The sequence below is a fragment of the Sinohyriopsis cumingii genome, chromosome 12 (genome assembly GCF_028554795.1).
Source record: "Sinohyriopsis cumingii isolate HCF-2022 chromosome 12, ASM2855479v2, whole genome shotgun sequence".
NCBI classification, from domain to species: domain Eukaryota; kingdom Metazoa; phylum Mollusca; class Bivalvia; order Unionida; family Unionidae; genus Sinohyriopsis; species Sinohyriopsis cumingii.
In genome coordinates, this window is record NC_142972.1 from 113,117,866 (window position 1) to 113,130,016 (window position 12,151).

The 12,151-nt window shown below is 34.7% G+C and overlaps 1 protein-coding gene across 10 annotated transcripts in view; it reads right to left on the minus strand.

Annotated features, from left to right (window-relative positions):
• LOC149787273 (FH1/FH2 domain-containing protein 3-like) overlaps nucleotides 1–12,151 on the minus strand; it is a 411,067-nt gene that overhangs the window by 54,315 nt on the left and 344,601 nt on the right. For all 10 annotated transcript variants that reach the window (XM_089977788.1, XM_089977786.1, XM_089977784.1 and 7 more), the window contains one exon: nucleotides 8,253–9,283. In XM_089977788.1, the coding sequence (XP_089833914.1) occupies nucleotides 8,253–9,283 (1,031 nt within the window). The remainder of the gene's footprint in view (nucleotides 1–8,252; nucleotides 9,284–12,151) is intronic.

The following is a 12,151-nucleotide window of genomic DNA, read 5'->3' on the forward strand; positions in this document are numbered from 1 at the left end:
AAGCAGTGTAGTGTATGTTACGTTTAACAGCAATTTTAACCTTTTAAATTTTTGGTACACATCTATTATGTATGGAAAAATTTCAGAGCAAAGTCCGATCGTTATAGCTGTTTAATTATTTTTCATGGAAGAATTTTTTACGTGCTTTAAAATCTTGAGAGAACTTGTTCACCATCGAGTCAGTGAGGCCGCGTGACCAACCATAGCTGCCATTTCTCGTACTCTAAATTTACAAGTTCATCTGCGTCTACATCACTAAGTCATCTGAATTGTATAATTTATAAAACTAATTGCTACCCACATCAATATCAGAGCCTTTACCTAAGTTATTGAAACTTTCATAGTTGTCATTCTAATTGTGAAAAGTACTGAACAAAATCCACAACCTCCATTTTGGAGAGTGGAGAATATGACCCAGATACTTTAAATAGCAGATTTCAACCAGAGCATAAACAGCGACCACATGATCTGACGTAATGGTCATTCACAGCAATGAATGTGCTATCTGATAGGGGGTTTTCATGAAAGGTGGCGCTATAAAAAGCTGCTAAAAATGGCTGATGTTTACAGCAGGCGTCAAAAGGCGCTTGTATGCAAATCGGGTAGAGGCATCCAAAGACGCTTGTATGAGAATAGGGTAGAGGCATCCAAAGGCGCTTGCATGAGGTAAAGGGATAACAAACATTTTATTTTGTAAACATTAAGAAGGTTCTACAGGGTTATTTTCTATTAGGTAAGAGTTTTTCGTTACAAAATGCTAATTGTGACCCAAGGCCAAGTAGAGGACTATATAATCATGTCACTGGAAAATTATTCATTTGTGCTTTAAGATCTAGCAGAATCAATTTGTATTATTGTTCTGTCCAGTAGATCCTTTGGGCTGGACTTTATTTCTTCAAATTATTATAGTGATTTTTTTTGGGAAATACATAGAGCTCTTAAAAATAATATTCTTGGACAGAGACATTCATTGGGATTTATAGTGAATTCAAACCTTGAATTACATTACTGTGTTTCAACAAAAAGAGTGTTAGTACAATATAATACAGGCTGTCACAGGCACATCAACACCTTCAGCGCTGAATTTAATTTGGATTTCTACTAAAAGTTTAGTTAGAATATTTATTATTAGGACTTGTGTCATTTAATTCTGGGATTATTTTGGGATTTAATTCACAATACCATAAGTGTTTTTTTCTCTTCATTTTCACATTGTATTCAAGGGAAATTATTTCTTGAATTTTAAAAAGTTTGTTTCTTTCCACTCTTTTCTGTTACTTATTTAAGAGGATAGACTCATAACAAATGATGTACTATACATGCCTAAATGAAACTGAAATATATACATTATTTGCGGAATCAAATAAGAAATACAGTCTGTACATTGGTACCAAGCTTATCCACTCTGATAAAAGACCATCTCATTAAAATGTGCAGATTTTATTTTTTAAAGAAACTCTCTCTGACCATCATGTTATGGACATACTAACCATGTCTTAGCAAAATCAGATTGAAAGTCTGCTGAGTGGCAACCAGCCAAGTCAATCAGAAGCAAGACCCACCTCACATACATACATACATCTTGCAAATTCATCCAACATCTTGACGATAAATCAGATTCAACAAGTTTGAAAATCCAATCAAAACTGAAGTTGCTAGAGTGCGTACAAACTCGACCAAACAGATGCAAGATCACCTCATTAATATCCATGGATCATACTCAATTGTACTCATCTGAGACCTTAATAACATATTCCTATTTACCAAAGTTAAGCAATGTCTCTCAAAAAATGTATCATCTGATTTGTAACAAGCCCAGTCAATCTGATGCAAGATAACAAGAAAACTCTCAAACACCTTGATGGTATTAGCTAATTCACCAAGTCAGATCAAAATTGGATACAAATATTGTGTACAGAGTAGCTCAATCAGACGCAACACCACTTCATTACTATACCTAACAACTTATTCATTATAACTCTCACTGGACATTTTTCACTCCAGAAAAAAAAGACTATTTACCAAGTTTGATCAATTGGATTAGATGTGTGGTCCTTAGAGTTATAAAAAGTTATATTAATATTCATGGACCATGCTCATTAACTAACATAGAATAGATTTTTATGATATAAATGCATTGCTCAAAATGCTGTTCAAATGTGCATTAGAAATAAAATGGTCTTAAGAGTAGTAACAACGCTAGTAAACAGGGTGAGTTCTACAAACACCCATTCAATGCTTGTAAACAAGGTGAGTTCCACAAACACCCATTCAATGATTGCAAAAAGGGTGAATTCTGCAATTACCCTCTCTAAGCTTTTATAGAGAATGGTGAATTATCCATTCAAAGCGTTTAAAACATCAAGGTGAATGAAACTAACTGACTTCTACAATTACCAAAAGTTTTTAAACATCAAGGTGAATGAAACTGACTTCTACAATTACCAAAAGTTTTTAAACATCAAGGTGAATGAAACTAACTGAATTCTACAATTACCGATTCAAAGCTTTTAAACTAACTGAATTCTACAATTACCAAAAGCTTTTAAACATCAAGGTGAATGAAACTAACTGAATTCTACAATTACCCATTCAAAGCTTTTAAACATCAAGGTGAATGAAACTAACTGAATTCTACAATTAGGCAGGCAAAGCTTTTAAACATCAAGCTGAATGAACTGAATTCTACAATTACCCACTCAAAGCTTTTTAAACAGGGTGAATTCTAGAATCACCCACTGAAAGCTCTAAGCAAGGTGATTTCAACAAAAATTACTCATTCAATTCTTTTAAATAGGGTGAGTTCTAAAATCAATCATTCAAAGCTTTTAAACAGGTTCAGTTCTACAATCACTCATTCAAAGTGTTTAAACAGGGTGAGTACTAAATCACTCATTCAAAGCTTTTAAACAGGTTCAGTTCTACAATCACTCATTCAAAGTGTTTAAACAGGGTGAGTACTCAATCACTCATTCAAAGCTTTTAAACAGGGTGAGTTCTAAAATCACGCATTCAAAGTATTCATACAGGGTGGGTACTAAAATCACTCATTCAATGATTTTAAATAGGGTCAGTTCTAAAATCATTCAATGCTTTTAAATAGGGTGAGTACTAAAATCACTCATTCAATGAATTTAAATAGGGTGAGTACTAAAATCGCTCATTCAATGAATTTAAATAGGGTGAGTACTAAAATCACTCATTCAATGATTTTAAATAGGGTCAGTTCTAAAATCATTCATTCAATGCTTTTAAATAGGGTGAGTACTAAAATCACTCATTCAATGATTTTAAATAGGGTGAATACTAAAATCACTCATTCAATGATTTTAAATAGGGTCAGTTCTAAAATCATTCATTCAATGCTTTTAAATAGGGTGAGTACTAAAATCACTCATTCAATGATTTTAAATAGGGTGAGTACTAAAATCACTCATTCAATGATTTTAAATAGGGTGAGTACTAAAATCACTCATTCAATGATTTTAAATAGGGTCAGTACTAAAATCACTCATTCAATGATTTTAAATAGGGTCAGTTCTAAAATCATTCATTCAATGCTTTTAAATAGGGTGAGTACTAAAATCACTCATTCAATGATTTTAAATAGGGTGAGTACTAAAATCACTCATTCAATGATTTTAAATAGGGTCAGTTCTAAAATCATTCATTCAATGCTTTTAAATAGGGTGAGTACTAAAATCACTCATTCAATGATTTTAAATAGGGTGAGTACTAAAATCACTCATTCAATGAATTTAAATAGGGTGAGTACTAAAATCACTCATTCAATGATTTTAAATAGGGTCAGTTCTAAAATCATTCATTCAATGATTTTAAATAGGGTGAGTACTAAAATCACTCATTCAATGATTTTAAATAGGGTGAGTACTAAAATCACTCATTCAATGATTTTAAATAGGGTCAGTTCTAAAATCATTCATTCAATGCTTTTAAATAGGGTGAGTACTAAAATCACTCATTCAATGATTTTAAATAGGGTGAGTACTAAAATCACTCATTCAATGATTTTAAATAGGGTCAGTTCTAAAATCATTCATTCAATGCTTTTAAATAGGGTGAGTACTAAAATCACTCATTCAATGATTTTAAATAGGGTGAGTACTAAAATCACTCATTCAATGATTTTAAATAGGGTCAGTTAAAAAATTAAAAATTAAAAGATTTTTTTATGACAGGATACTTGAATATCAGTTTATATATTTATTTCCAGTCATAGCAAAAGTTCATTAATTCATTTATATTTTAAACTGTATAAAAAATTTCATTTTGAAACCATTTTATCAATTCTTTAAAATGAAAACTAAAATTATAAAACATTGCTAAATTTATCCAATATAAGTAAATGCTTCTTGCTCTCACATATTTCTAACTGATTCCAAAATCCTAAATTTTTTGAAAGAAGTAAATTACACCATGAAACCCAAGGATTGGTTGGAGATTGGGGGTTGAAGGAGTTGAGTTGGAGACAAAATGTGTATCTATTCTGTTTTCAGTGTATAAATGATTCAATGAATTTTAACAATATATCACTATATTAGGAAATAAATCCCATTTCCATTATTTGAAATATTTCTTCTTGGGATTGATACTGGACACAAGCCTGTTCCCCTAGAACAACAACTTCTAATTTACAGACAATTTGACCTTAAATGTTTATCTGACAATGACTATGAGCTGTTTTTAGAAAGCACAGAACCATAAGTTACTTGACCATAAGTTACCTGACCAGCTGTCTTTTCTACTTATTAGAGTCCACTGTGTAGATATTCATAAGCTGGTGCAATAGTGGACACAGTCTGCAGTTGGGTGCACATCACACATCAGGTAATTTTGCATGATAAAAGATGCCAGCAATAAAAACAAAATCCAGAAAACATTCTAATGATAGCAAATAGAATATCTATGAGAAAATGAGACGTCCACTGACACTAAGTGCTTTCACTGGAACAGTGCCATGTGAAGTAAGCATGTCTCAGTGTGTTGCTACATGAAATAAATAATAGCAAACTGCAACCACGTTCAATTGCAAGATGGTATAAATGATGAAATGTACTACCACCACACTTCTGTCCTAGTATATTCTAGTGTAAAAATGCAAATACAGCAGCTGAAAAAAATGCCTCGCATCAGCAGAAACAAGATTTCAATGTTCATTAAAATCATGTACATGAAGTATTTCTATTTTAACATTATGGATGATTTTATTTAAAATCACTGACAAAAATATCAATAATAATCAACAGATTCCCACAACCTGTGCATACATCAATAATTACATAAGTACATCAACAGATCTCTGTCTAACAGGCAAACATTAACAACAATATGGGTTTAATCAGCAATTTCATATGCACATCAATAGACCACTGCAATGTGTAGCAGACAAACATTACCTTACAACAAAAATTGAGCATAATCAGTGATTTCCTAACTCACCTCTACTTGTGCTTGTCCCCATAGCCATTGTAGACTTTATCATGCAGAAAATAAATTTAGATGAAAGTGATACTGGCCCCTTTCTTTGGCAAAAGATTGTTTTAGCGATCTTTTATAAAAACATTGGAACTTTTAACCATTTCTAAATTTAACATTTGAACTTTTAATTGGCGCTGTGTAACAAGGATATCATTCCAATATATTGTGAGACCACCAGCCTAAATAACCACCCACCCATCAACCCAAATATCCACTATGGCAGGGCATAAAAGACAAAGAACATTTTTTAATCAAATTAAAGTAGATGTAGTACAATGAGTTGATAAAAAAGAGATTGTCATGTTTGTATTTTCCACGTTTTCCATATCATTGTTCTTAATATCTGCTTCAAAAGATATTATCATTATCCAGCACAGAAACCTGGTTTTATTGGGTGAAAGTCACAGGTTTTGAGCAACCGGAGTGAGACAGTCATTTACAGTTCATGGGTCAATAATTACTTTAATTAACCATTGCAGGTGAGGCCTCACATGAAAAGCATGCAGCATGCAATCCACTCACCTAATCCTATAATTATTCATATTTGCTTTCTCACATACCCACATTGCCTGTGCCCCCACCCCCGGACTTAAACAAATGCAGACAGAGGTGAGATGTCAATGATATGTAAAGTTGAGTGACTTGGGTCACTCAGCCCCTCATGGCCCAGCAATGTACAATGTAAAGTCATTAATAACGGGATCATTGAACAAAACAGATTTATTCCTACTTCTAATGCACTGGTCAGAAAAGGTGTGTTTTAGCTTTTTAATGTAGCTTTAACAATTTTAGTCATATCGCTATGAGGGGCCCCGAGTGGCCGAGTGGTCTAAAGCGCTCTTCGTTATGGATCACTGCCATCTCACCTCTGCCTGCGGCGGTTTGAGTCTAAGATTCAGCCAATGTGGGCATGTGAGAAAGCTTGCCAGTAGCTTCTCGTGGGTCGGTGGTTCTTTCCGGGGTTTTCCTGGGTTCTTCCTCCACCATTAATACTGGCCGCCATGTATAGCCTATCGTGCTCAAAAATGGCGTTAAACCCAACAACAACAACAACAACGACAACATATCACTATGATGTCTTCAGTGTGGCAATTTATAGTGATGTCTTGCACTGGGGCATAATGCTGCAGACATGTAGCATGATGTCCCACCCAGTCACATTATCCTGACACCAGGATGACCAGTCCTAACAACTGACCTCTTAATGCTGACTAGTCAGAATGAATCTAGGATGCATATAAGTTTAATATCAGTGGAACCTATCAGATCACATATACCATGCTTGACCTGTATTAATAAAGCATAAAATGTAGGTTACAGTGACCTTAAGTTTTATGAGTGTAGTAGTAATAGAAATGTTTCTAATTATCAAGTTTACTGACTGGAACATAAACTGCATCCAATAAATGAAGTTTTAACAAAAAACTTGAACATGGTCACTGAAGTATGCAATACAGGCCACAGCGATCTCTACTTCCAATAAAGACAGTACAACTTATAAATATGCATCTACTCACCAAGTTTCATGATTCAGGTAAGGATAGCATGCATCCAACATGCCAAACACACATGTGGTCATGAATGAGACAAATGCGAAACCTTGACCTAAGGCACTAAATGGCAAAATATAGGTCACAATGAACCTCTTTTCTTTTAAGGTATTGAAGTCACAGTGCCTGTAAAGTTAACAGTTTAACTAAGTCAGTGAAGTGTAACATATGGTTCATAACAACCTACTAAAATGAGTAGTGCATAGTCATCAATTTGCTAATTCTAGCTGAGCTTGTTGTTGTTGTAGGGTTTAACGCCATTTTTCAGCACATGATAGGCTATACATGGCGGCCAGTATTGATGGTGGAGGAAGATCCCAGGAAAAGCCCCGGAAAGAACCACTGACCCACGAGAAGCTACTAGCTGAGCTTGAGAAACAAACTTAAAACACAAAAATTAAACTGAAGTCAGTGAAACACGAAATACAGGTCACACTGATTTTTTTCTTCTGAACATGGTATATAAATCATCAAGATACATCCTCTCAATGTTTTAGGAATCTTGCAATAATAGTATATATACTGGGCAAAAACAACCCGTGAGCAAAATGCAATATCTAATGATAATAAAATATAAAATGTAGGTCCCAGTAACCTTCCTGTGTGGCAAGGTTGAGGTACTATTAAAGATATATACAATCATATAGTTTGATGATTTGATCATTAACTAAGCTTGAGAAATAAACTACAAAATGTAAGTGTGTGTCTGTGTTTATGTGATTTGGATTTTTAACGTAGATTTAACAATGTTTCAGTCATATTCCTACGATGTCTGCACTGTGGCTTTTAATACTGATGTCTGGCACTGGGGCATCATGCCGCAGACATGTATAGCATGATGTCCTACCTATTCACATTATCCTGACACCAGGCCGACCAGTCCTAACATTCAGCAAGGGTATACATAATCCGATGCTATTAGATGTAGAGGTGAGCTAGAAATCACAAACACTCGTATCATACCCAACAAAACATGACTACAACAATGAAGTTTGCATGTACTACATCTATGATTAGTCATACTTTAGACATTTTAAAAAATGACTTAGTAGTGCTTATTTATGAAAATTCTAAATTCCTGTGCTATCATCAGATAATTAGCATGTATGTAGTGTGAACACAGTCTCAACTGTGTTCACTCTAATTGCATGTGAAAACAAAAACTTGAAAAACTACACACACTTGCACACAATGAACACAAACCTTTTGTTTAAGATCAGCACTCCTGTTTTCAAATAAATGCTCCAACTTGCTGGGATCAATCTTGATTGCCACAAGACTTGTCCAGATTGTCTCCCCTCTGGTGGCAGGGTGGGGTATCTCTGGCTGAACTGCACGCCAATGCAACTTTACTGTCTTTCTGTTTTTTTTCAAATTAGCACCTGGGGGAGGAGGCAAGTCTACTTTAAAAGGTGTCACAAGCATTCCCATCCCTGGGGCTGGGGGAGGTGGTGGGAATCCAAAGGGAGGAGGAGGTGGAGCAAAACCAGGCGGCGGTGGTATGCCTGGGGGTGGGGGTGGAATTCCAAAGGGTGGAGGTGGAGGTGCTCCATCAATTCCAATGCCTAATGGTGCCAATGGAACTGGGGCAAAAATATCCTGATCCTCCTCCTCCTTCAAATCTGTGAAATCCATGTCCTTAATTTTAAGTGGCCGATGTAGCTTTTGTTTTACTTTCTCCCACTGTAAGTCACTTTCTGTCTCCTTAGGTTCTGGTTGAGATTTCAGCTCTGCCTTTACCACTTCATTCTTTTTATTAAGTCCTTCCATGGCCTTGCTGATAAGACCACTGCGGTCTCCTACTGGCCCTGCCACCTCTTTTGGCCCTTGAGGTTCTCCTGTTGGAATTTTTCCTTCAGCACTGAATTTATCTGCTAACGTCCTTGCAATACCTGACATCTGACTCACATCTTTCTTTTGAGACAAGTTATCTTGTGTCTTTTGTGCTAGAGCAGCCTTCCTCTCAGCCTCCTCTTGCTCTTGCTGAGCCATTTTGTACATTAACCACCGTTTATTACTAGATAAGGCTGGAACACTTTCTTGACTTGACTCCCCATTCATTGTTTCATTTATGGCATTGTTCCTCATTTCTAAGTTATTTGACACTGAAGTATCATCTCCTCTCCCATGACGTTCCACTGTAGTCAGGTTTTCTCGCTCTTTGGATTCTTCCAATTGCTGAACTGGTCTTAGCCTGTTTTGTGTTTCCCTGCCTATTCTGAGACTCTGATCATCTGAAAATATATCCATTCATTAGATCTGGCATAGTAATATTTCTGACAAATTAAATAAACACACTAACCAAATTAAACCAAAAATATTGAATTTCAGATAACTGAAACTCTTAATAAACTTAAGAAATCTCAAATGCAAAATTTTGTGCTTCTATTTTCACATAAATTTAACATCCTCCACAAATAAAGGTGATACTATGCATCCCTTTTCCTATGAAATAAAGACCACAATAAAGGAGCCATCAGTGAATTGTCATGCTCACTGATTAGCCATCCCCACAATGTTGGTACAAATTGAAAGTTGTTTTAAAATCACGAAGATGTGATAGCACAATAATAAAGACTAAAATAAGGGTACAGGACCATGTCACAGTCAGAAAAATTTGAATATACAAAATATTACAGCAATGACTTCTTACCCTAAACAAAAATAAATGTCTTTAAAGATATTACTGAGATTTGACTACTTATCAAGTTTGATCAAAATCCAAAATATATTTATTCTGAGTTAAGGTACATGAACCACTGGATGAATAAATGAACATCTAGCCCAATTTTTGTATAGCCTTTTACTGGCATTGTATATGCTTTATTTTGACAACATCATACATGTGACAGAACTCAGAGGTCAGCTTCAGACAGAGAAGGAGATTTGCAAAATTTGGTAAGGGTTTTATACTTCAAAGGACAGAGGATTTTCATTGACCCAATTTTCATAATGCAAATGGACAAAACTAACAACTATTAAACAAATTTCCTTCTTCTATACTCAAATACACACATCATCTTATCACATCAGTCCTTTTACGGTAGCTTTTTTCCTTTCCTATTGTCCTTATGTGTAGCACATGCAATATTTGCCTTTCATATTAGATCACTGCCTGGATTATATTTGTGGCAGTCCTCATCACTGTTGATTGACACTTAAGAGATTATGTATTGTTACTGTATTCAGGTTTCCTCCAAAGTCCTCATGAACTTTTCCCATAAAATATCCTTTCAGTGCATGCATTGGAAAGTGGCAATGTCAGTACAACTCTGCAGTGTCCACCACAAAGTTTAAATTGTTTCCAGGCTGTGGGAAGATTCCAACTGCTGACTGCCTTCAAGAACAGCTCAAGACTGGTGCTATCTAGGTTGAATTTTGGACGTTCTTAAGATCAACAGGAAAGGTAGAATAAACTTTATTTGTCCCTTTGAACTTGATTCCAACAAATGAAGAATGTTTCCATTTTGATCAATTATGAAACTGTTTTGTGAAATTTTGCTTGTTTTGATTTTAATGTCATATGGAAAAAAAAACACATGCTTAGATATCTCAACAAACTTTTAAATACTGAAGCCAAACTAAACCTGTCTTATGCAAATGAACTCTACAGTAATGATTAATTCAAGCACAGTCTTTGTATAAACTGTCTTATGCAAATGAGCTCTATAGTAACGATTAATTTAACCATAGTCTTTGTAACTCTTTAATCACTTCCCAGATCAATTCAACCATAGTCTTTGTATAACCTGTTTTATGCAAATGATCTTTACAGTAATAATTAATTCAAGCACAGTCTTTGCATGTCTTTAATCACTTCCCAGATCAATTCAACCAGTCTTTGTAACTCTTTAATCACTTACTAGATTAATTCAACCAGTCTTTGTATAACCTGTCTTATGCAAATGAAGTCTATAGTAATGATTAATTCAACCAGTCTTTGTATAGCCTGTCTTATGCAAATGAACTCTATAGCAATGATTAATTCAACCAGTCTTTGTACAACCTGTCTTATGCAAATGAGCTCTGCAGTAAAGATTAATTTAACCAGTCTTTGCATGTCTTTAATCACTTCCCAGATCAATTCAACCAGTCTTTGTACAACCTGTCTCATGCAAATGAACTCTATAGTAATGATTAATTCAACCAGTCTTTGTATAGCCTGTCTTATGCAAATGAACTCTATAGCAATGATTAATTCAACCAGTCTTTGTACAACCTGTCTTATGCAAATGAGCTCTGCAGTAAAGATTAATTTAACCACAGTCTCTGCATGTCTTTAATCACTTCCCAGATCAATTCAACCAGTCTTTGAAACTCTTTAATCACTTCCCAGATCAATTCAACCAGTCTTTGTACAACCTGTCTCATGCAAATGAACTCTATAGTAATGATTAATTCAACCAGTCTTTGTATAGCCTGTCTTATGCAAATGAACTCTATAGCAATGATTAATTCAACCAGTCTTTGTACAACCTGTCTTATGCAAATGAGCTCTACAGTAATGATTAATTTAACCAGTCTTTGCATGTCTTCAATCACTTCCCATATCAATTCAACCAGTCTTTGTATGTCACTTCCCAATTACCTCTGATCACACACAGTATAATCCATCTTGATAAACTTTAAACACCAAATACTAAACCAAATCCTCCCCAAAGAATCCAAGTGATGTCAGTTGTTTTCAGTTTCTTGAGCTTTTGATTATTCGAATATTAATGTCTTTAATCTTTTCAGAATTTAATACTGATCACACATAGGGTAACATAGTAATAACTTTCAAGTTATTGTCTGTCAAGTTAAAGCATTATCATAAGCCAGCTGACAGTCATGTTATCAAAAATATACAACACTGGAAGCATGTTAAAAAATAACAAAAGTCTGTTGAAGAGACTGACACTATGCTGGGCCAAAACAATTTCCAGGAATTCAAATTAAGACCATATCTTTCTTTGAACTGTTGAGTGCTGAAACCCTCCCAAATAAACTTCAGTGATAACAACATCTTAAAATTAGCTGCTGTGATGCACATAATGGATTTTAACTTGGAACCATTTTCAGCTAGTACAAACCAGATGTAATTAGGAGTGTTTTTGTGAAAA